Genomic DNA, 26,935 nt, shown 5'->3' with positions numbered 1-26,935 from the left:
ATCTTTCAAAATTGTTAATTGTTTATTTTTTACTTTGTATACTTTTGTATTTGTTAATGTGACATTTGTGCTGTGAATATCCAGCACAGTTCCTGGCACATTGTTCAGCCATTTAAAAAAATACTATCTGACTCTTTATGACCCCGTTTAGGGTTTACACGGCAAAAATACTGGAGTAGTTTGCCATTTCCTTCTCCACCTTATTTTACAGATGAGACAAATAAGTGATTTGCTCATATCCATGCAGCTTGTGAGTGAGATCAGAAAGATGATATCCTGCCTTTCTGACTCCAGGCCCAGCACTCAGCACTCATGGCATACAGATGTTGCTTAATAAATGCTTACTCTAACATGCTTGCCTCTTATAAATGATCATGAACAGATCACACAGTATGACTAATTAAGCTACCATATAAAAGAAACTTTCCTACCAATGTGCAATTTGTTTCAAAATGTACTTTGTAACACACTTTGTAAAAGCCCAGCTTTAAAATTTCATTCAAACAGTGAATGTCAATTTCTACTTTCATCATATTTCTCTGGTTCTAAACAGTTAAAACGAAGAGAAATATTTTGGTTCTAATAAGGATAAAGTCAGAAGAGTTTACTGGATGGAGATCCAATCTTGGAGACAGGCAGACTGGGGTTAAAGTCTGGCCTCTGACACATTCATACTCACTCTGTGACCCACAATAATTTACTTAATTTTTCATAAGAGTAAAAGTTACAGGCAAGTTGTTGACTTTTATTGGGAGTTCCTCACATTGATGTGGGAGACATCAAAAACAATTTTTTTTTTTTTTTGGGGGGACATTGTATGCAAGCCTATTTAATACTTTGCTAGGTCTATTCTATATCCCACTGCCAACAATAGAATAAGCTGTTATTTATTTTTTTTTTTAACTACAGACTTTCTGAAATCTAAATAGGTGTTTTAAAAATAGAGAAAATTAAATATATAAACTGGCAAGAAAATCTACTAATTTTTAATTAGTTAAATAAATGTAAAAAAGACAGTCAAACTTTCATAAAGGATCACTTTCTACCATTCTATAATATATCTGAGAAAGTCCTTTATAAAGCAAAAGTATAATCTACTCTGTAGCTCAGTGGATCACACCAAAAGACACACATCATCTGTGAAAATAAATTGTATCAGAGTTGGATCCCATTCTCTTTAGTATTAATAAGAGCATGTGGAATACGTTACAGTAAGGTTTTTCAAAGCACTTTATATACCTTAAAATAATAAAATACAATCCTTACCCTGAAGGAGCTTCAACAGGGGAAAGTGTGTGTGTGTGTGTGTGTGTGTGTGTGTACATATGCAAATATATATATATGTATTACACATGTATGTATATGTAAGTATATGTGTAAATGTAAAATGCATATATATATATATCTCATATATAAGTAAATACAAAGAAATAAAAGGAAATAGCCACCAGCATTATTAATGCTGATTAATAAGGTATCTGTGACTTAAAGTCTTAGAACTTGAGACATTATCTCGCCTGTGGTTCCACAGCTTATCAGAGTTGAAACTCAAATTTAAGCCTTCCCGACTCTAGGGTCATTCCTCTGTCCATTGCTCCACCTTCCCCCCATTGTGTGATCCTGGCCCTGTCGCTTCATCCTGTTTGCCTCAGTTTGCTTCAGAATGGCCAAGAAAACCTCAGAAGGGCTCATGAAGAGTTGGACAAAAACCTCTCCCAATACAGATAATTCCATGATTTAGCAGTAATTTAAAAAAGGATGAAACCATTTAGCGCACAATGAAATGAACGCCCATCCTCCGAGTTCCCAAGTCCTTAGCTAGACCAGAACCATGAAGGGCTCGGAACATAATAACAGCCCTTTAAACGAAAGCACTTTACACAGAGTATCAGTCAGTCCTCACAGTAACCTACTGAGGGTTTGCTCATTTTTCAGCTGAGGACACTCAGGACTCCTTGGGATACAAGATCCAAGTTCAAGCCTTCCTACCTCCAGGTCTAGAATCTATCTATCATTCCATCTATGATCTATGATCTATGTTCTGTCTAACACTTAGCTCCCACAGAAAAACAAATAATAACTTTCTCTCATGGATACTTGTATACAAATCTTAACCAAACTGCTGCAGTGACCTAAGTGTTTTTAAACTATATTTTAAGCATATATAGGTCAAAAAACAGTATAACAGAAAATCCTGTAACACTGTCACAGGTACAAACAAAAAAAGATCTTTTCTACTGTAACAAACAGAAGGTTATTTTACCTGGTAGAGTGATTAAAATTATAAAGAATGACATCAAATTGTAAATATATTCTCACTGTGATTAGATTCTATTCTAGGACACCATCACAGGTATACACAAACAAAAAAAGATCTTTTCTAGAATAACAAATAGAGGAATATTTTATCTGGTAGAGTGATTAAAATTATAACGAATGACATCAAATTATAACTATAGTTCTCACTGTGATTAGATTCTATTTTGGGACACTATCACAAGTACAAACAAACAAAAAAAGATCTTTTCTAAAGAAACAAATAGACTGATATTTTACCTGGTAGAATGATTAAAATGACAAAAAATGACATCACATTGTAAATATATTTTTCACTGTGATTAGATTCTATTCTGGGATACCATCACAGGTGTAAACAAACAAAAAAAGATCTTTTCTAGAGTAACAAATAGAGGGGTATTTTATCTGGTAGAGTGATTAAAATGATAAAGAATGACATCCAATTGTAAATAAATTTCTCCCTGTGATTAGATTCTATTCTGGGTAACAGAAAACAATCTATTCAAGTTAACCTAGTGAAACACTATTCCAAGAGACTAATTAATAATCCTTAAAACAATTATGTCTTTACTTAATTTCAGCAGATCACAACACACACACACACACACACACACACACACACACACACGCACACACACAACTTCAGGCATTTTCTGTCTCTCCTCTCCATTTGAGACATTATTAGACTAGTTCAATGCTATTTGTAGCCACATTAAAAAAAAAAAAAAAAAAATCAAAAAGACTATTGCATGCTCTCCTCACCTTTCCTGTCTGGCTTGAGGTTCCTATCAACAGGAGGGGGCTCACAGTCTGTCACAGGAACCGGTCTTCTGGGGGGCGTTTTGGGGCTCGACCTGAAGCCCATGTGAGCAGGAGGCGGGACCTGCATTCCAAATGATGAAAAGTCAAACGTCCCTGGGGTCATTGGCACATAATTGGCTTCGTGAATTGGCTCTGTAAAGCTGCTGGAATGCTGTCGTGGGGGAGAGTTGGGATTCATTGGGACATAGTTTTCATCCAATTCTTCACTCGATACACTCCCCATTGGCAATATGCTCTTGTTTTTCTAAAACACATAACACACACACACATATATATATTTTTAAAAAAAGACAGAAGTGATGATGTGAGGTGACAGCAGTGTGATAAATCTCACCTACTCCTTGGAAATAAGGAGCTACTTGTTCACTTAAATGCTTTTTATTTTAGTTAAGACACAAGTTTTGATGGGGTAGTAGGTAGTGATGCAGAGATCGGTTATACTTACAAGGTGGGCATGGAAGCCTTCAAGTGAACTAGATCTGTCGCTTGGAAAGGTTCGTGGAATATCATAGGAATCTTGAGAACTAGCATCTGAAAGAAAAAATAATCAATTACACATTTTTTCCCCTGTTACGGGTCATTTTCAGTATAATCAGGAATGATTCATTTTCTTTATATTAAAAAGGCTTAAGGGGGAAAAAAATTTAAATCAAGATTTTAAAATTCTCTTTAACAGAATGTTATCAATCTGGCTGGTACACTGAATAGCTTACATATTCTTTTTTTTTTTTCTTCTAATTAAAGCTTTTGATTTTCAAAACAAATACACAGATAATTTTTCAACATTGAGTCTTGTAAAACCTTGTGTTTGAAATTTTCCTCCCCTTCCCCCCACTCCCTCCTCTAGACGGCAAGTAATTCAATATATGTTAAATATGTTAAAATATATCTTAAATCCAATATATACATACATGTTTATACAATTATCTTGCTGCACAAGAAAAAATCAGATCAAAAAAGGGAAAAAAATGAGATAGAAAATAAAATGTAATAACTTATATATTCTGATTCTCAGTACTATAAAAGGGAGGCAGTTTGATAGACTGAACAGAATGGCTTAGGCTTAGGATCAGGAAACTTTGGGGCCAAACACTGCCTCTGACACTTCCTAAAGGTGTGTCTTTGGAACAGACAAGTCACCTCCTGGCACCTGTGCAATCCTATTTCTTTTGCATATATCCTGTATTTACTTGGGTGCGCTCTTATTATAAGCCTTAAGATCGTAAGCAGATTGCGGGTGGGGATAATTTCATTTATTTCTATATTCTCACTAACTAGTATCGTGCCTAACATACATATTAGACTCAATAAATAGGTCATAGGACAATTAATAGCTGGAACTGGAAGGAACCTCAGGAATGAGCTGGTTCAACTCCATCTTACAGATGATGCAGCTGAGGTTCCAGGACCCCAATCCGGAAAGCCAAGGTCAAGTAGGTGGTTTTAAACTTTGAATCTAGAACCAGTTACTCCTTCTGCAGAATCTGCAGTCAACAATTATCTGTCAAGTGCCTTCCACAAACCAGACACTCTTAGGCCCTGGGGGAGAACGCAGACAAAAACAAAAACATAGATCGGCTGCAAATGCCTATGGAATGAACTTCCTATGATTTATCTGCTAAATCAGAACTTAGTTGTGATCATATAAGGAGATCCCACGCTAGGTGCACTCTTATGTTGAGAAAAACCACAGATATTTTGTAAAAAGGGTCTGTGTATTTCTTGTTGGTGCTTCTGCTATACCCTGTCCACAATGGATAAAACAATGAATTAGGGGGAAAAAAGCTTTTGAATAGGGACTTGCCTATATACCTACAGTTCTGAAATCCATTTTCCTGGAGTCTAAGTTAGCTTCTAAGATAATCAACGCCCTGTATAAGTCCAAGTGTGGGTTATGTGTGGAGAAGGTCCCTTCCAGGCCAGGTCTGAGATCTGAGACCTCCAGTGCACAGCGAAGATGGAAGCCGAGAGGAATTTCTGTTTTCCTACTTGTTAAAAGAAGGCTTCTACCTTTGCTGAGGCAGCAATAACCTTCACCCTCTGATTAATGTACGGGCCAATTTGATCACTCATTTCTGGTACGGGACTAGAGTTTAATTAACAACTAGATTGGATCAGTTTATTTTCATGACTATAATCTTATACTTAAGGATGCATCTATGTCTGTGAGCTGTCTTCACAAGTCACAGATGTTCTGGCAGGTGTGGACAGCAGAGAGAGGGGGACAATACACACACACACACCCTTACATAAGCCTTTACATAACCTGATCTTATTTCATAGTGGAACTTGTTTTCTCATTCAAATTCTGTCCAATTTTAAAATATATAAATGTATGTGTTTATTTTATAGAATGGTATGATGGTTCTGTATTAAAACTGTTTAGAAAACCTACCATAATACCTATCTGATTATCTTAGAGGAGGAGTTTTTAACTTTGGAAGTCCATGGACTTCCAAAAAAACTGTGGATAAACTGGGGAGAAGGGGAAGCATGAAAGTGGATGAGGAAAAAAATGACATTTCTATTTCCACTAACCTCTAACTGAAATTTAATATCTTTTCCATACAAAGACAATAATAGCATTAACTTTTCCTTATTTTGAAAGTATTGTCTGGTTATTTAATATTTATAAATAATAGATATTAGATTTGTTTTTTAATATTCTAATAACTGTAATTTCAATGATGGTCCCCTAAGTAAACTATGTTTATTTTATACATTTATAAAACTTATTCTGAGAAAAAGTCCAAGTTTTTACTAGATGCCAAAGAAATGAATGACCCACAAAAGTATTTTGGACAGGAAATGGTTTTTGTATAGCAACACACAAATTTCTTTAGGAAAAAAATAATTAATTTTGGACAGTTCAAAAAGAACAAGGAAGAGAGACATTTAACATGGACTAGGTGTATGACTGTCAGGAAATTGCTTTAAATGTTACCCAGTTTATTTTCATGACTATAATCTTATACTTTAAGTATGCATCTGTGAGCTATGTTCACAAGACACAGATGTCCTGGCAGGTGTGGATAGCATGGATTCTGGTAGAAGGCGGGTCTATTTTGAATCTGTATACAGGTCCAAAAGTATACATTTTCTGTGAAGGAGATTTCTATAGAAAGGTCCCCTCATCAGGACATTTTACTTGGAATATTTTTCTTCTACATCATGGGCTTTAAGGGCACTGTTATAACAAGATATGGAAAGTGGAACTTTGGTTTATATAGGTTTAGAAAAATGCCTCTGTGAAACATTTATAAATAGCTATTAAAACTGGCTTTGTAAGTAAGATGATTTAAAACAAACCTACTAATCACTCAGCCATGAGCCATGACATTTCACAGAAAGGGGGAGCAGAACCAAGTAAAGTGTTTTTTAAAAATGGCATCCACCAGCATAGGAGTGAGGAGGAAGAGCCCACGTGGCTACCCCAATTCATTTTCCTTGGCTGGTGTGGGTAGGCAATGGGGAACAGGATTGTATTCCTGACGACATCCTGATGATAAAGGTAGGTTTTGGCAAAGGTCAGCCGCCAGGACTGAACTGAAAGTAGCTGAAGAACAAGAGAAATCCTACCCACTGAACTGTTTTTGAAAACTGGGACCCTCTGAGAAGCCCAGGAACCACCCGTTCACTAAAACTCTGAGCAACCTACCTTTTCTCATTCGGTTCAGATCCACAGTGGATATGGTATTGCTCCGGGAGGGCGGGACCCCCGCCGTGGGGATGGAGTAGCTGCTGTCCGTATCGGAGGCCGTGCGTGCGATGCTACAGGTTTCCACAGGCGATCGGTCATGAGCGGGATGCGGTTTCGGGGGCCGCGGCGGAGGAACGTCCGGGATCGTCTCCAGCTTGGACGTCTGGCCCAGAGCTCCCTCCGGGAAAGTCCTGGGGACCTGGTAGGTGCTCCCCGGCGTGGAGGGGATGTCGTAACTGATGGAGATGTGTCTCATTTGGGTTTCGAGGGAGGACGTTCCGGATGGCGTATTAAAGACATAGAGCTCTCCCTCGGCCTCGGTACTCGACGGGGACGCCGTCTTGGGGAGGACGTCGTGGGAGTAGCTCCGCGGCAGATTGTACAGGCTGGAGTCAATAGAAACAGAGACTGCTCGGGAGGGGAGGGGGTCATACATGGCTTGCTGCTGAAAAAAGCCGTTCACCGTGTGCTTGCTCTGAGAGGAAGCAGAATTTTTATGAGAAGGGACATTATCGTTGCAGTCTGTCTCTGAAGAGGTGGATTTTGCCGAATCAGCGTGTGGTCTAGACGAGAATTGTTAAGAACAGAACAGATTATTAGTACGGGGAAAGCATGGGATAACTTATTCACTTTCAACCAAAAATTACAATGTGCAGCTTAATTTTTCTCGGGTCCTGAGTGTCCTTATCACTTAGTGCCCCAAATCACAGAACTTCTGAGACGGAAGGAAACTCATCCAATATCTGGATCAAACCTGCGCTGTAAAAGGAAGGATCTCTTCAGTGACAGGGCTCATCAAAGTCTCCTCCTAGCCACCCAATTGCCAGGAAGCTTTTTCTTCCACCAGTCTAAATCTGTTTATTCCCCTAATTGCTCTTGGATCTGTACCCTGAGGCACTCCCCCCCTCCCCCCCAAAAAAAACCCAAACAAACAAAAAAGCACCTAATGCTTCTGCAGGGCAGTCTCTGAAGTACTTGAAGACAGCTGTCTTGCTCCCCCAAAGTCTTCCCTTTTTCAGACTAAACATCTCCAGTTCCTTCAACTCATGTTACACATGCACAAGGCCCTTTGCAATTTGTGTTGCCCTATTCTGGATTATCTATGATACAGAGGCCAGAATGGAACATTATGTTCCAAATGTGGCTTGACCAGGGCAATGAACATAGTTATACATAAAATGAATGGAAGGGAGCAGACTGGAGGGCATAAAATATCCCAGCTAGTACACAGCCCCCCCCCCCCCCCCCCCCCCCATTTACCTTAGATCTTCCACCTTCCATGCCATCCTTTACTCCCCCAATCTATCTCATGACTAGACTCAGGAGAATTATTATATTCTGGGAAGGATAAATATTTAACATAAACACACTATATGAAGCCATATTTACCCACTGATGTCAATCCCTTGCCTGGGAAAGTTAGAATATAAAGATGACAGAGTTGGGTTAGAATTTGGTATGATCTATGTAAATCTGCAGTACAGGGTTTGATGGATTTTGTCTTTCCATCATTCTATTTTGCAATTACTCCCCCTTCACTGGAAGCCAGCCAATGATGCAAGTACCATATGGGAAGAGAATCAGAAATCTTAGAAATTTAATTAACCACCTCCAAGTCATAACAAACCTTAAGAAATGGAAATGACTTTCTTCACATCATACCTTTTGTTTGGACATGCAGAGAAACGTTCAGCTAAATGAGGATTGGAATTAAACGTGGTGGGGGTAGGGGAAGGGTTTAATCAGCTTTCACACACAAGCCAACACAAATCTCATAGCATGAGCAAAACCTGTACCTTTTGGTTTGGATAGTTAAATAAGATGCACTCACCATCTGCTTAAGTTGAATGAGAACCCTGATGCATTTCAATGGAATTACTTCCTAAAATAACTTGGAATACATTTTGTTTCCATCCTCCTTGCCTACTCTGTAGCAGTTGATACTGCTGACCATACTTTTTGACAAAAACAAACAAACAACAGAAACAAGAACTTTTCTCCCTTGGTTTTGTAACACTTCAGGTACCTGTTTCTCTCACTGTCTCTCTAAGCTGGCTTCTCCAAGTCCAAGTTCCAAGTCCCTTGTGTCTCTGGGACATAGAATCACAGCATTTTTCACTGGGAGGAATCTTAGAGATAATCCCTATACATATGGGAAACCTGAAGCCCAGAAAGCTTAAATGACTAGTAAGGTTTGTATAATGAGAATGAAGGTTGGCTCTCCTATTATTTACTTATGCTGACAATTGTAGCTGATGTTTATCGGCACTCTGGAGTTTGCCAAGTATTTTGTGCACATCATCTCATCTGAAGAGCCTTTCAGCAAGTATCTGTGAAATAACATCCATTTTACAGGTGGGGAAATTGAGGCTCAAAGTTCAAGATTTGTCAATCATTACAAAATTAATGTTAGAGTCAGAATATGAAATCTCATGTTTTGATCCTGATTTTAAATAGAGTGTGCTTCCACTACATCACTGAAACTCACTGGTTGCCGCAAACAAATGAGAAAATAGTAAGCTACTGCATAAATGAGACATGGTCCTGACCTTCAGAATTTCTCCCCATGATTCCATAGTTTCTCCTTGCTGCCCAAGAACCCACATGGTACTAAAGAGCTAGAAGAGATCATGGTTTGAGGAAACCAGGCTCCAATAATTAATTAATTATATAAGCTTCCTCTGAATCTCGGTTTCCCCCTTGATGAGAATAAAACAAATTACACTCCCTCCTTCACCAGGTTGCCGTGAGAACTGGCCGTTCAGTCATTTTCCAGTTATGTCTGATTCTCTGTGTTCCATTTTAGGTTTTATTGGCAGACGCCAGAGTGGTTTGCCATTTCCTTCTCTGGCTCATTTTATAAATGAGAGTTAAGGGACTTGCCCAGAGTCACACGCAGCTAGCAAGTGTCTGAAGCCGGATTTTAACTCGGGTCTTCCTGCCTCCAGGTGCAGTGCTCTATCCACTCTGCCCTTACAATGGGGGCAAATACCCATAATGCATCATATATATCTTAGTTATGTTGACTCTTCTTGCTATGTTTTTCCCCTTGGAGAAAGCAGGATACAGTGGAAAATACTCTAGCTTAGGAATCAAGAACATCTGGATTAGCTGCATTATTTAAAAGATGAGGGGTCTTAGTTTTACTCACTTTCCTCCTCTGTAAAAAATCACAGTATGGGCATAATAAGTAGAAATTTAAAACCTCAGCAGCCTGGTGAAACCTAAAGGCTCTTTTCCATAATGTTTTAAAATACACAATATCAAACACAGAAGAAACTGGCTAAACTGAAATAGAGTTAACAGTAGCCAATATACACCCATAAGTAAATAAATATATTCACATTTTATATGTATATGTATATATGTGCATATACATGGGTGTATATTTCTCTCAATTATAATGTGCCAGACACTGCACCAAGCATCTTACAATTATTATTTCACTTGATTCTCAAGAGAAGTCTTGAAGGTATGTGTTATTATTATTATTATTGCCATTTTACAGAGGAGAAAACTGAGACAAATGAGACTAAAACTTGTGTAGGGTCACATGGCTAATAAGTGTTAGGGGGTCACTGTGCTGCCCCATAATTTATCAAAATATTAAAAAGATAAATTCATAGGTCCAGGGCTTCAACTCTTGGTGTTTCCAGTGGATGCCCTAATGCCATGTAAAAGTCAACACCTTCTCTATAAATTCATTAGCTTAAAGAGCCAGCTTTCTTATCTGGATCCAGGACAGTACCATCCCTCAACCCTACAGGCTTAAAGCCTTGCAGTCACCTTTAACTACAGCCTTTTTAAAAATTTACTCCACAGCTAACCAGCCACCGAGTCCGGTTTACATCCTGCACAACGGATGAAAAAGGCTTAAATTCAGAGGTGAACTAGAGCCAATTGGATGCTCCTTTAAGAGTTGATCAAATTTTCTGTGTCCGAAACCAGCAACAGCTACAAATTAGGGCCTGGTTTGTATTGTTGGTTATGTAGGTTTAATTAAACTTAAAAAGGCACCTACCTCCCCATCCCACGGACAGCCAGTTGGTTGATATCTACCAGCATATTCCTGCATAAAAGCCATTTTCAGTGAGCCATGTCCCCTGACTGAAAAACCCTAACACTGCTCTGGTAAGGAGTAGGTTGGGTTTAATTCCCAGGATCACAGGCTTAGAACTTAGGCTCGGAGGTGCAAACCAAAGTTGTGGAGGTACAGGACAGCCTTGGGGCAGAACCAGGATTTAATCCAGTTCTTTCCACTGGACCCTGATGCTTTCCAATTCAATTACTTCAATGAATTCAATTCAGTGAGCTCTTATGAAACAGACCCTATTTTAGCGACTGGATATGTCAAACTAAAAAACACCTCATCCTTCCCCTGAAGGAGAAGATCCAAGCACCTTAGCATCCTAGCAGGAGATATCAGTTATAAATTTATAGGTATTCGATAACATATGATAGGCTTGTCATAGATATGGAGCTAGGAAGGAATTTTTAAATTCAACTCCCTGATTTTTCAGTTAAGGAGTTTAAATCATTTGCCCAGACCATTTGGTCTTTGTTCTGGATGGTATGTGAACTAAATTTAAGTGAGGAAGAGCTGGACAAGGTCACCAGCCTCATTTTCTCCTCCAGAGCCACCTGATCCAGTGGTCAGATAGAGATCAGAACAACTTCTTTTTTCAACAATATTTTATTTTCTAACTATGTGTAAAGATAGTTTTGTAAAATTCTGTGTTCCAAATTTTTTCTCCCTTCCTTACCTTTCCTCTTCCCAAGAGAACAAGCAATCTGATGAGAAAAATATAGAATTCTTTTAAACATATTTCCATATTTGTCATATTATACAAGAAAAATCCAGGACTGGAGATGACCGTGGATAAAATGGAAGACTAGCTTTTTTTAAACTATGGTCCGTCCTAGGTCTCAGTTTGACTCAGGCAACTCCCATTCAGTGATTTTGCTTTTTTACCCTTACTCTAAGCACAAGGGTCAAAACGCTCCAGGAACATTTGAGAAAAAAGAGATCATTTTTGTCAGGGGGTGGAGGGATAGTCTAAAAGAAGAGCATTTCAAAAAAGAAAAAGAAACAAGACTATTCCAGGCAAGCGGTAACAACTTATATAAAAGCAAAGAAGTGTGAAAATTTAATTATTAAAGGTAAATTAAATCAGGGAACAGCTAAGTTTGTAGTCCAATTTACCTGGAAAGACAGTGAAAGTAAATGAGAATGAAGGCTAGAAAAGTAGGCTAGAGATAGGGGGAAAGGGAAAGTCATCCAGGCTCTGTGCTAAGTATTTTTTTTTTTTTTACCAAATATTATCTCATTAATCCTCACAACTCTGGGAGACAGGGGTACTTGCTGTCTTGATAGCCAATAGGATTTTCTTGGCAGCAATACTGGAGGGATTAGCCATTTCCTTTCCCAGCTCATTTTACAGATGAGGAAATTAGGCAAAGAATTAAGTGACTTGCCCAGGATCATACAGGTAATGTCTGAAGCCACATTTGAAGTCAGATCTTTTTGCCTCCAGGCCTGGTGCTCTCTCCACTGAGTCACCTTGCTACCTTAGGTGCAATTATTATCTCCATTTTATAGCTGAGGAAACTGAGGCAAAGGGAGATGAAATGATTTATTTGCCCAGGTCTCCCTGGCTCCACCCCACTGTGCCATCTAGCTCTCTTATTCACATTGAGGAATATCTTAAGCATTATGATGAGTTTTAATTTGCATGTTACGAAGATTATTTTGTCAAATGAATAATAGATAACAAATTAGGAAGGAAAAAAACCCAAACAAACCTAGAGGCAGGGAGACCAGAGAGGAAATTATTGCAACAATTTAGTCAGGAATATGTGGGTAAACGCTTAATAATGTGTTCCTTAAGGGGAAAAATAAAGTGGACACAACACACTTTTAAGTTTAATCTGCTGTTAACAGCTTTTCCAACACTTTCTTAAGCCTAAATAATCAATAAAACACTAAATAGAGCCTTAATGTGTGCAATTTGTTGATTTTGGAAGTATAAAGTGTAAAGAAATTTAACAACCGGAAACCCTTGAATTTAGGTAGAGGATAATAAAGCCTCAAACTTGGATGACGGAGGCAGGTTGAGAATGGGAAAAATTGCATAGGGAGAAATGGCAGGACTGCCCAGGTGTGTTGAGAGAGAGAAAGGGCAATAGAAGAGGGAAGAAAATAACTTTGGGTTCTCAAGTTCAGGTGACAAGAGGGATGGAGGTATCAACAGTGACAGAGATGAACCAGGAGGAGGAGCAGGTGTCAAGGGAATGATGATAGATCAGTTTGAGACAAGTCCAAATTTGTTAGTCAAGGTTTTTGAGAATCTGCCTTGAAGCTGTATATCCTATAATTCTCACCCTGTGGTTTGCTCTGCTTAGAACACATCACTCAATCTGATCTCTTTACTCTTCTTTTTACTTCGGTCCTTCTCTCTGCCTTTCTTCAAGGTGTTCACATATATTTATATCACTTCTAATAGACTTGGGATGGAAAATGCCATCCGCATCCAGAGATAGAACTATAAAGATTGAATGTGGATTGAAGCATTGTATTTTCACCTTTTGTTTGTTTGTTTTTTCTTTCTTGAGGCTTTTCCTCTTTTGTTCTGATTTTTCTTGTATAATATGACAAATATGGAAATATGTTTAAAAAAATGTTAAAAAAAAATATTATATATGTTTAACCCATACCAGACTGCTTGCTGTCTTGGGGAGAGGAGTGATAAAGAAGAGAGGGAGAAAAAGATTTGGAACACAAAATTTTACAAATGTGAATGTTGAAAACTAAACATAGTTGGAAAAATAAAATATTACTGAGAAAAGAAGAAAAAAGAAATATGGTTACTCTATCTCTCTGCACATCCAAATCCTTACCAAATTCCAAGCACAACTAGTTCCTACCCATATTTCTGAAAAGCCTTTCGCAATGACTCAAGCTTATAGGAAGCTTTTCCTTCTCTGAACTTTGATTTCAGTGCCCCCCATATTTTAATCCTTCAATTTATACAGTCTTGTTCGATAATTATTTCATTATATGTTAAACAGAATGAAAACTCCTTGAGGGAGCATTGGTACTTGAGACTGAGGAGCTTTTTAATAAATGACTGAGTTGAACTGAATTGAAGGGACTTTTTTTTTTTAACCAGCCCTTTGATTTCTCTGGTATAGAGAATCTCTGGTTAGAAAACTGGTTCTGCAACACAGAGTTGCCTCAGATAGGAATAGAAATACCCAATGATTTGCTGCAGGGCCACAGAGAAAAGCATCAGTCAGAGTCGGATCCTGAACTCAGGGCTTCCTGGCCCCAACCTCTTCACATTCTACTGTGAATTAAGACATATCTACTTATTCATAATTTATTTATTAAAAAAAATGACTGGAGAATGATTGATTATATGGCAATTTCTGCCAAAGCAGCACAGCACTCATAATGCATACAAAGTGTTTTATGAACCTTAAAGAGGTATGTAAATGTGAATTATTATTGATCAAGAGATGTCTCTAGAAGGGCATTGAGATGAAGTAATTAGAGCACTGGCCTAGAGTCAGGAGGACCTGAGTTCAAATTCAACCTCAGACACTTAAGACTTACTAGCTGGGCAAGCTACTTAACTCCAATTGCCTTGCCAAAAAAAATACAATTATAAGCAAAAGGGAAAATATAGAAAAAACCTAAAATGTAGCAGTCCATTTAAAAGAATCAAAAATGGAATAGTACTCCTACTTTTAAGAGGAATCTTGGTTAGTTATTGAGGCAATAGAATTGGAGATGTGAAATCTTAAAACATGCACAGCAAACAGTGCAAAATCAAGTTAGAATATGTATTATTAAATAGTAAGATAAAAAAAAAACCCCAAACTTTTCTTCTACAGGCAAAATCCCATCACAACAAATAGAACTCTTCTCTGGAAAAGGGAGCAAATGCCTTCCACATCCTCCGGTGAAAGGGCCATAACCAAGAGCTCTGTATATTTTGCTACAAAAGGCTCTATCCAACAGATCCAAAGAATAAAGTCTTTGCCTGGTCCCAGCTCACATGATAGTCATTTACTATAGAGAAACAATTTGTTTGACAACTTAATTACCATGTGCTTTAAGGGTAAAGAAAAGGGTTGATCTGAGTTTCCCTCTTTATGGTTCTTGAAATGCTTTTCTCTCTATCACCATGTCAGGAAAATTGGGAAACACTGGGCTCTGGGCTAGACTACCACTTACTGGTTGTGAGACCCTGGCAAAATCCCTAGCATGCCCCAAGTAACCTACTAAGAGTTAAATCAAGGGCTCTGAGATCTTCTGATGAGAAAGAGCTCCTTCTGGCACTGCTCCCCTGTGTTGGTGAATCAGAGGCTCATAGAGTTAAAGAGAATATAAAGATAATCTAATCCAACTCCCCTGTCTTATAGATGAGTGATCAAACTAAACTTGGGGGGAGAGGAAAAACTATCTCCCAAATCTTGAATTCAAAATCAAGTTCTGTGACTCCAAATTGAACCACTTTTGCTGCACCATCACAGAAGAAGGGGAATCATACAGATCCTTCAGGATTTAGGTGATCATCTCATTTGACCTTCACAATCACCTTGTAAGAGATGCTAGCCAGTACTAACTCACCTAGAGTTCATACAATTAGCTGCAACAAAGCAGGTCTCTTGATTCAAACCTCCTTCTAAACTAAAAAGGCATCAAATAACTCTCCTTAGCCCTCCCTCTCTCCAATATACCAGCTACCTATGCAGGCCCATCTAAAGTCTCAGCCAAGAATAAATCCAGGACTGTGGGAGAGATGGAGAGGATTTTTTTTTTTTTTTTTTTTTTTTTTTGGAGGGGCAGGGTAGATAGGGGGATTTGCAAAGGTTCTTATTCTCTCCAACTTTATAGAATTATAGTTTCAGAACTGGAAGAAACCTTCAGGGTCTTTAATTCAACCTCTTCATTTTATAGGTGAAGAAATGGAAGAATCACAGAAGGCTTCCTCAAAGGTCATTTGTAATTATCAAAGTTGGGATCTGGGTGGAGATCTTTATAACTCCCGGTCCCAAGACTTATATTCTAAGTCCTGCAATCAAATTTGTTCTCCCTCATCACTCAGATGAAGAAGAGGAGTTCTAACAGTATATTTCAATTAAATTGAATTCCATTCCAACCCAACAATTTGGATATCTTGTAGCCTTTGTTATGTAGGGATTTTACCTGTTGTAATTAAGTCCTCACACACACATATATCCAAAGAGCCACAGAACATCAACACTCACAGCAATGGGATCTTTTTGCTTTCAAAGTCTTCAAGAAGCAGATATTCCTCTCCTTCTTCAGAAACAAAAGAGGACCCTTGGCTGGTTTATAATCACATAAGAAATGGAGCAAGATCACCATTTACACATCAGTGAAATCTCGAAGGCAAGTTAAGTCTGCAACAGAGGCTACGTATGACCACCTGCAGCACACAGCTTTCTGACAGAGCCTTAAGATATGAGACTACTGCCCCCTGCAACCCATGGTGAAGATCTCTCCTACCATTTCTCTCTGCATCAATTAACCTCAATATGTGACATTATTCCTGTGCACAAAGTGGAACTCCAACCTTGAGTGGCAAAAACTGTAAAAAGATCAGACTGTGCAAGATTTTTACCTTGTGGGTTCAAGCTTCTTGCTTTGACAGTTGATGAGCAAGAGGTAGTCTTGGGGATCATCCTGAAGGGGATGAGGCTCCAGAGGTGGTGGTAGGTTAATTAGCTGATAGGGAGGAGGTAGAGTGCTGGAGGACAGGTCTATCGGCATAGAGGCTGGCGACGTACTTACAGCTAAGGGGAAGTCAGCTGAGGGCTGCAAGGAGCCTGGTGGTTTCACAGGATCTGGAAGGCAAAACAGAAAACATCAAGCCGGGGTCCCTCTTGTAACATTTCGGGAGATCTTGACTTGGTGGGACAGGTCTTCAGAGTTTATAAGCTAATGGGGAAAGTCACAGCCCATACATAATCACACCAGTAGTAAGCGGCTCTGCCAGGAGTTGAGTCCAAATTTTCAGACATTAAGTACATTCATATAAATCAATAAGTATTTATTTAAGTACAAAGATGTCCCCGAAGATGTCTCTGATTAGTTAATTTGGGAAGGGGTCTTGCACCCATCCCACATAACCGTACTTGGGGAGGAGATGAGGAAAGGCTTTGGGCAGAAGCTGCATCACAAAGGAAGTGAGGGAATCTAGGAGGTGGGCAACTTATGATGGTATATGGATGTATTGTGCCTTTAAAATGGTGAAAAGGTTGGATTTGGAGAAATCTGGGAGGTTTTTTGAAGCCTGATAAAGTGAGAAGAACCAAGAGAACAATTTATGTAGCCTAACTACACTGTGAAGGAGAACAACTGTGAAAGACTCAAAAACCCTGAGTAATGCAGTGACCGATCATCACTTCTACTTGTAAGCCTAAAAATGCTTTCTGAGACATTTATCTCCAGACATGATTTTATGGATTTGTTCTGAGTGAACACTTTTACTCAGGGCCGTTGAAGGAGGGTAAGGAGTGGGATGGGGGGGGGGGGGGGGTACTGAAAAAGAAAAAAGTAAGAAAAAGCAGTCAAAGAATAATTTAAAAGAGAAAAAAGTAGAAGGAAATTCAGAAGGGCACACGCAACAAGGGCAGTATTTGTGCTACCAAATTAAATCTGAACCATACAAAATAATTTACAAGCTGCACAGGAGAAGCAGTGCTTTCATTTGCAGTCTCCTTTCTTTTTTTGTTTGTTTTATAAGAACATGTTCATGCTTGTGGATATTTGTCAAGTTCGTAGTAATTAAAAGGAAAAAAATGTCTGATGAGCATGCATTGCTCTGTTTAGCTGAACAGCGCTGCTTCTTTCTAGCAAGATAAGCAAAGTCAGACTCCTAGAAAGGCCCATTTCTTACTTAGATACTCCATTCTCAAAGTTTAAAAAAGTTCTGCATTATAGTGACACAGTTCTTGACCCTGAGATTATCTTGTTACACATTTTCTCTTTTATTCAATATTTCAGCATTTTTTCTTATAAATCACAAGAAAAAAAAATTGCCAAGTCTAGGAACAGCAAAACCAAAATCCATTTCTACCTATGAAGATGTTCTACAAATGAGTCACTTGTGTTACACAATCTGATCACAGGATCATTAGGCCAAAGGCCTAACACTAGAAACAAGTGCCTGCTAAATAGATATTTAATAAATTCTTATAATATATAAATATTATATAAATTACATATAATTCATATAATACATAATCATTTATATTACATATAATTATACAAAATATAAAAGAAATAAAATTCTCTAAATTCTCTAAAGCAATTAAATAATTATAATTTATTAAAAATTATAAATTTATTACAATAATTTGAAATAAATTAGTTTGCTATTTTAATAATAAATGTCATTTTATTATTATACATTTATTACATCTACATAAATATAGGGCTTAACTAAAATGACAATTATAAACAGTCAAATCATTAAACAAGTACTTATTAAGGACCCCTTATTTTAAAGAGGCTATTATAAGTCCTGCCTTTTTTAGGTAAGAGACAGAATAGATACAGGTGCAGGAACCGAAGGTATTAACACTTTAGCAAGCCATTCTTCCTCCTAAGTGAAAAGCTTCTTTTATAATATTTTATAGGATTAGTCACTTGGCACCTCTTAAAAAATCCTTTTTGCTTCTGCCTCCCTGTGGCATGAATGTGACCCTCGCTTCTGGAGAGCTCTGCCAAGGCAACACAAGCCCTGGCAGGTTTTACCAGGCTGGCAAGGTGTTACGTACAGGTCAGACTAGAGACTAGGGGATCTGCTGCCCTGACTGGCCTAGCCAAGCAAAGAGAGACTCATAAGGTGACAACTGAGCCACCAGTTATGGGGAGAAGGATGTGCAAAGGCACTTGAGAATCTGAGGTCAGAAAAGAGCAGTTAGACTGGACCAAAGGTATCTGTGGTGAAGGAAACAGTGTCTTGAAAAGGCGCTCAAGTGATCACACCAGATGTCCATCTCAAAGCAGGTCAAATTCCAAAAGAATGCAAAAAATTGCAGACAATATTAGATAATACTTTTTACCAAAAAAACAGGAAACTAAAAAGGCATCAGCAACTACTGATTCATATACCAGTTTTCTCATCTCCATAAAAATTTTTATGAGAATAGTCTATGTACCTACCAAAGCTGTCGATTATGAAAACATGCAAAGAGAACAGATCTGTGATATTCCTGTAGAAAATCATGTCTTTGGAGGCATACAATTGACTGAAAAGTATAGAGAATATAACAGCCTTCTGAGTCTCTTGCTAGATGATTTTTTAAAAAGCACTTAAATATTTTGGATTTATTAAGTATTTATCAATTATGTGTTTAAATTTTTTTTAAACATTCATTGTTTAAAATTGATTCCAAATTCTCTCCCTCCTTCCCAGCCCTCCCTTTAGGAGGCAATCAAAATTCTACTGATTATACATATGAAATCATGCAAAATGTCTTTCCATATTAACATGCTGAAAAAGAAAATACAAGACCATACACATGTACATAAACAAGAAAAATAAAGACAGTAAGAAAAGCATGCTTCAACCTGCACTCAATTCATTAGTTCTCTTTCTGGAGGAGGAGAACATTTTTATCACAGATCCTTTGGAATTTTCTTGGATCATTGTCTTAATCTGAGTAACCAAGTCTGTTATGGGCCAGAACTAGAAACAAGGTGCTAAGTCAGTGGAATTGACAGAGACAATGGTTATCTTATTTAGCATGGTGCTTAACAATTCTCTAATTCAGTACATGTACTTAGTACTTACTATAGTTCTACAAGATTCACACTTTTGATAAAAGACCATATAAGCCCCACTTCCTCCTTCATTTCTCCAGAAAACTAGCAGAGCCCCAAGTGAAGGAACAAGACTTTGAAGTTGACAATAAAGGATTTGGATTTTAACCCCTGGCTACTCTCACGGTGATCAGTGAACTGAAACGAAGGCTGTCTACAGAGACCCCAAGAAAACCCCTCCAAGAGAATATTGCATTTTAGAGAGAATATTACGTTTTAGCGCCCAACGTGGGGTTCTTTCACTTCTCTTCCACCCTAAAATCAGGAGACCCCGGGGGATATCAATTAACCCTAATTCCCTCAAAAAGAAAAGAACAGAAAAAAGAAATGTGAGTGGTTTCTATAGCAAGGTTATCCATAAAGATGAAATCACAGATACGCAAAAATATGGAAATAACATGCTAATGTTCTTTACTTCTGGGCAGGCAATTCTGCCTCTGTCTCTCCCCCCTTCCCTTCTCCTTCTCTCTCCATGTCTCTGTTTCTGTCTCTGTCTCTCTCCCCTTCTCCCTCTCTCTTTTCAATTCTAATTCTGACAGGGACCACATAAATGGACCTGGACAAAGTTCAATTTTACTACCTACCCATCATGCATCCTTAATACTGAAAGAAAACCCATCTATACTATAAATATCTGCCTTCAATAAGATTAATTTCCTTTTAAAAATAGGCAGCTTCTTCCTTTCAAGGGTCAGCTTTGCAAACCTTGACAGAATAATTTATCTTAACTAATGCAATAAATCCTTTATTGAGTTCTAGTGAGGTCCCACACTTCTTACAGAGATAAAGACCATCTAGTTCAACACTTCCCTCTCTCCCTTACTTTTACAGATAAGGGAAATAAATCTCAAAAAAGGTTAACTCCCTAGGCCATGATCTCGCAGGTAACAAGAGGGAGAATCAGAATCCAATGTAAGCCTGGAGATTTGATTCCAAATTCAGTATTCTTTCTACTGTGGGATCTTTTGATTTCCTGAGGTCACAGTTCTGTATATGATATCTTTCCAAAAAGTGGCAACAACAATATTTTTTAAAAAAAGGAAGACTAAAAACTACATTATCCACAATAGAAGTCCTGACATGGAATAAAACCCTCTCCTTTACAATAACACAAACCAACCTAAAAAGCTACAGTAAAGCCACAAGAATTTTTCAATTAAAGATTTACTCGGCTGATGTCTGGAGATGAGAGCCTTTAATACTTGGCACACGGACTGTTCATTCTCTGAGCAAATGGACCATTAAGAGAATTCTCCTCCTGAGGCTTAAGAGAATTCTCCTCCTGATGCCCTTAAAGTCCTCAACCAAAGAGAACTCCAATATGAAGCTTTCTGTTGCTGATGTTGTTTTTGTTGGGATTAATTCAGGTAGAAGAAATATCTAATCTATATTTTTTTCCAATTTCATTCATTCTTTCAAGCTCCTCAAATAGATCAGTCCATTCTTTTTCCCCACCATCATCTTCCTCTGTGGCTTCCATATGGAAAATAACAAGGCAAGAGAAAGGAGGGAAAGAGAATAAGCACTCGTATATGTAAATAGTACTTCATTTGATCCTCACAACAACCCTCCAAGGTACATGCTATCATCACCCCATTTTACAGCTCAGAAAACTCTTGGCCAGAGTCACACAGCCAGTAAGTTTTGAAGTAATATTTGAACTCTGGTCTTCCTGACTCCGGGCTTGATGCTCTAACAGTGCACTGGGCAGCTTTTAACAAGTCACACATACAGTATTTTAGGATTTACAGAACCCTTTTCTCAGAATAACCAGTACTAATGTCACATCCCTTCCTTCTTTTGTCAGGATCTGTACTTTAATTGATGTACAGAATTCTGAAACTCCCTTCCAATGATGCAGACTGACAACTGATCTCTAATTCAGACTCTGAATGTCCAGGACGGGTCCTCTCCTCAATTCAACTGAATAAGTATTAATTAAGCTATTAATTAATTAAATATTAATTAAGCTCCTCCACTAAGTTCCAGGAAGTGTGCTAAATGCCAAGGACACTCCTCAAGTTGCTTACAATCTAATAGGAAAGACAATACACTCTTTCCACTATTCCACTGCTTTCTCTCATTTTGCAGATGAGAAAACTGCTGGTGTCAGAGATAGACCGACCCGGAGCTCAACTCCTAACTCTCTTTCCAGTAAAACACACTGTCTGTGTAATTCAGAGACCAAACCACATGCACATATGTGCACATACATATATATATATATATATATATATATATATATATATATATATGTGTGTGTGTGTGTAAAACAGAACCAATCACAAAAATCATGTGTATATACACATATGCACACTCAGAAAATGCATGTATAGTTTGTTTCTAAATTTTGTATGTGTGTGTAGATATCATATATAATACATAATTACAGATCCACAAAATAACACACATACATACATATACATCCTCACACATATATACATCTATAATGTGATCCTGATATTACTGTATCCATGTTATATATAACACAAACACAGCTTCCTACCCACATATATGCACATGTATGAATACATGCATCCACAGATATATGCATATGTGTATTTGTATAGTTTGATCTCTTAAATTATTTTGTGTTCATATCATAAAAAATATCACCACATAAATGTACACACATATATGTATACATGTGCAGAAGTATACGTATATAGTTCAGTCTCTAAATTATTTTTTATATGTATGTGTGTGTATATTGCACAAGTCCTTGACAGAAAACCCACTAAATCTCCCTCACTAACCAAGTTAGTATTCTAGAGTACAGAGAACACTGCACTAGGAATCTGGTTCTTGTGACTGGCTACCCTCCTTGCTCAATTGCCTAATGGCGTAACTTGAGACATTGAAGGGCTTCTTTCATTTTAACTGATGAGATCTTGGTTATTGGAAGTCACATTTAAGCTAAGATACACCTGAAAAGAGATATTAAGACGGCAGAAAAATCAGTATATTGTTTAATATATTCTCAGGCTCCCTTAAATGAAAAAAAACCACAGTCTCATACTGAAAATATAGCTGTCAAAAACCAAAACAAATTTGTTGCACCTAGACTTACCTAAGAGCTCATGGAAGGCCTCCCAGCATCCCAAGTGAAATCATGTGTTCAGCTTGCTCATTTCTCTCAAAGCATCACAGAATTTCAGATCTGAAAGGGATCTTGAGGCCATCTGATCCACCTTTGCTTAAAAAAGGATCTCCTTTACAACATACCCGTCAACTGTTCAGCTTTGTTTGGATACCTTAGACCAGGGGGGTCCTCAAAAACTACGGCCCGCGTTTATCCCCTTCACCCAGGGCTATGAAGTTTCTTTATTTAAAGGCCCACAAAACAAAGTTTTTGTTTTTTACTATAGTCCGGCCCTCCAACAGTCTGAGGGACAGTGAACTGGCCCCCTATTCAAAAAGTTTGAGGACCCCTGCGAGATGATAGGCAACTCACTAACTTCAGAAGCAGCCCTTTCTTATGGATAGTTTAGAAGGGATTTAAATCCTTAAAGACAACTATCATGTCCTTCCCAGATCTTTTCTTCTCCAGGACAAATATCCCTAGTCCCTTCAACTCATACTCACATAAACAAATTTAAAATCACATTAGTTGTCTTGGTTGCCGTATCATACTGTTGACTCACATTGAATTTGGTATGCATTGTGTTTGTTAGCCAAATAAAAATCATAATTTCAGCTAAAAGATACATGCATGGGGAAAAATATACAAGTAGTCTTGTGTATAAAAAGAAGAATAAATCATTTCCCTGAAAGGTGAATAATTATATTCAGGAGATGAAACTTGTAATGCATTTTATCTTGCATTGCCATGGGTAAAGTCTACAAAAATAACAATGGCTCCCACCAGTATATTACTAACCAGTGAAGCTGAACATCCCTACCCTGCTTGTCACTGTGACTTTGGATAAATCATTTCTTCTCTCTTTGGGCAATTTCTTCATCTTTGGGTATTAGCTCCTATTTATGATATACTGCTTTACATTTTGCACTTTTGTCCTAATTTGATTTTTTTTTTCATTACGCAGTGGTTTATTCTGACTTTCATAAACCCATCACCTCACTTGAGATGCTATTACAGCAAGCACTTCTACTGAGGGAAGTGAGGTTAAGTAAATGATGGAGCACGTCCCTCTATTTGGTAATTATTGTAAAGTGAGGCCTGCAAAGGTAGATCCCTTTTGGTAGAGTCCTTCCCTAACTAGAAGAAATATTTGTATAAATCATATTTTTAAATTGTATGTTAATTTAAAAAATTATATATATATATATATATATATATATAAAATTTTAAAAGTTATAACTACTCTAAATAAATTAGATTGTATGCTAAAAATATCAACGGGTTTTTAGTTTTCTCCTAATTTTTATAAGAAAGTGAATGGGCTTCTTTCCTGCCCAAACCCTCTATCCTACCACTTGAAGATAAGAGTAACTTTTACCAAAGTTATTAATTCTCAGGATAACAATTAATACCAAGATTCCAACTTAAGGTTATGTCATTCTTAAACCTACTATGAGAACCTGCCAATAGCAGGTTTCTCTTCAGATAACAGTATCAAATATGTGAAGTTATTAAAAGTCTTGAAGGTGAACTAAGGCCAGGTTTTTCAAGAGATGAATCAGGAAATCAGAAAAGACTGTCCTTGAGTTTAGCCACATGGACCCTGCTTAGCTAATGTCCTAAATCTTCCAGCCTGAATAAATAAATAAACATGATTGTGTTGATGAACTATGTCATTCCTTATAAGGCGTATAAATCTGCTTCCTCCTCAGTAAGAAGATGAGGGGGGCTATATGAGAAGACTTTTAAGACCTCCTTGTATATATAATTAACTATTCAATTAACACAGTGATTTTTATATCACAGCCATTCTGCTTTTGAACCCATGGCTCCTGTGGCCTGGAACATAGATACTAGGAGAAGGAGAAAGGAACATCAAGAAGGGGAGTAGAGTGAGAAGATGGGTCTGGCAGGGCTTGGAACACTGGAATTATTCATAAAAAGTGGCTCAAGTCCTATCTAGTCTCCCCAAGGCCTGCCACTACAAACTGCCTTCTGCCCTGCAGTGGGATAAGAACGGAAGACATGGTAAGGAAACGCTGAATGGTCCCAGGCTGGCAGAGTTATAGGAAAGGAGGGGGTGAGAAAAATCTCACGTGGTGAGGAAAAAGGGGCATTTTCCATGTAGACTTGGGGTTGCCAAATGCTTTATTGTTCTGGCTTAATTCTAGTGAGTAGCACCGGTGCCAATATTTGGCATTCTTATACCATTGTGCAGTCAAAAAGCACTTTACCTCCATGTACCTACTTGATACACGTAAGTTTATTTAAGGGGATTTATGCACCAGAATTAACAGGTGACTCAGCAAAATCTGATCGAAGGCAAGTATTTACTTAGCTCTCGAAGAAGGGCTTAAGAAAAAAAAATATACATGTCATTGGGAACAAAAGGATAAAAGAATGGGGATGATGGAAAGGTGAAGGCACCCTAGGGAGTATGTGAGTAACACGCTGTCTGTGATGTAACACCTTTCCTAAGCACTAGATTGGCTTAAGTTCACAGGACCTCACGGGTCAAATTCAATCCCTTTCATTTTGTAGAGGAGGCAACTGAGGCTCAGGGAATTTAAGAGATTTACTCGGGGTCATACAAGTGGTAAAAAGATTTGATATTTGAACTCAACTTCTCTGGGTTCATTTGCCTGTTCCATATTGCCTTTTAAACAATAAGCTTACCATGTAAAATACTATCAATTCTCCTTTTAAATTTTGATAATGTAACTCAGAAAAGTTCTGCTCCAATTTATTCTCTGGATAGAAATATTTTGCCTCCCCTTCCCCTCCCAATTTAAAAACCATACAGCAAATTAACTGAGTGACTAGAAGTGAAGAGAGAAGGGAAGAAATCCTTATATAGCAGAATAATCTCTTTCTATTGCTGCTCCATTTATTCACACAATAGGAAAGTTCCCACCTTCTAATTTCCTTGCTAACAAATAGTAAACATTATTTTTACCACTTCTATATACATAAGAGGTTGATGTTTTATGAATAAGAGCTAAATGTAAAAATTCAAAGAGGATTTAAAATCAAAAGACAATCCCTCCATCTCATTTTTTTCAGTATTACTGAAATTCATAAGTTATTTCTAGATAATAAATATAACTACAATTTCTATAGCATTTTAAGATTTGCAATACACAGATCATCTTGTTTTAGGCTCACAACAAGCCCAGCTACAGTCTTTCTGCTGCAGGTCCACCACCCAGGTGCATCTAACAGATATTCTCCTCCCTTAAAAGTGCTTTTCCTGGTAGTAAAGAGTTCACCTTGGAAATCTGACTTGAATGTGAATGCAACATTCTGCACCTAAAGACCCCATCATTTAAAAATAAAATAAAAAAAAGGCAGTTATTTTTCTTCATCTTTTCTCTGGGGCTTTGGCCCCCAATTTTATTTTAGAGATGAGGCAACAGAGGCCCAGAAAGGATAAGAGGGAGAATCATTCCACATGCCCTGAATTGTACTTATTGGGTGCTTGTTAGGAAATAAAGTCAAATGTATGCTTACATTGTATTTAATTTACACTTTAACATATTTAACATGTCTTGGTCAACCTGCCATCACGGGGAGGGGATGGGGGGAAGGAGGGGAAAAATTAGAATAAAAGGTTTGGCAATTGTCAATGCTGAAAAATTACCCATGCATATAACTTGTAAATAAAAAGCTATAATAAAAAAGAAAGAAAGAAAGAAAGTCAAGGGAAAAAAAAGATAAATGTCAATTAAGCCTTTAAGGAGCTTGCATGGAAAACTAAATATAAATATGTAAAAAGTAGTTTCTGGAAGAAGACACTAAAACTTGGGGTATCACAACAGGCCTTCTATAGGAGTTTTGAGCTTTGATCTTTTGACTTTCAAGTGTGATGATATCCCCACTGTACTGTCATATTTTTTTAATATTCCGCTCACAATGTAGACTCCCAAGAAGAACAAAAGCAAACCATTTTCCATGTTTACTTTAAGTGAAGAAAGAATAATCATGAAAAGAAAGCACCGCCTTCCAACAGAAACAATGATCCATAAGAGATTTCCAGAGTAATGTAATCCTGAAAAATAGGATAAAGGGATTTATTATCTTCCAACTGAATCCCCTCTGAATTTTTTCACTCGACCTCTAGTTCATAAAAGCACACACACACAAAGTGGGCGGAGATTCTAAGAAGCTCCCC

General features: G+C 37.7%; 1 protein-coding gene across 9 annotated transcripts in view; it reads right to left on the bottom strand.

The window, feature by feature from the left end:
• Positions 1-26,935, bottom strand: part of GAB1 (GRB2 associated binding protein 1) — a 158,852-nt gene that overhangs the window by 18,457 nt on the left and 113,460 nt on the right. For 6 of the 9 annotated variants that reach the window (XM_031943335.1, XM_031943337.1, XM_031943342.1 and 3 more), the window contains 5 exons: positions 16,474-16,696; positions 16,097-16,177; positions 6,779-7,383; positions 3,566-3,651; positions 3,061-3,364 (listed from right to left, as the gene is read on the bottom strand). In XM_031943335.1, the coding sequence (XP_031799195.1) occupies positions 3,061-3,364; positions 3,566-3,651; positions 6,779-7,383; positions 16,097-16,177; positions 16,474-16,696 (1,299 nt within the window). The remainder of the gene's footprint in view (positions 1-3,060; positions 3,365-3,565; positions 3,652-6,778; positions 7,384-16,096; positions 16,178-16,473; positions 16,697-26,935) is intronic. The other 3 variants (XM_031943336.1, XM_031943338.1, XM_031943339.1) reach the window with 2 other exon arrangements.

The sequence above is a fragment of the Sarcophilus harrisii genome, chromosome 6 (assembly GCF_902635505.1).
Source record: "Sarcophilus harrisii chromosome 6, mSarHar1.11, whole genome shotgun sequence".
NCBI lineage: Eukaryota > Metazoa > Chordata > Mammalia > Dasyuromorphia > Dasyuridae > Sarcophilus > Sarcophilus harrisii.
The sequence above is the reverse complement of the archived record's forward strand: the minus strand, read 5'-3'. Positions and strand labels throughout refer to the sequence as shown.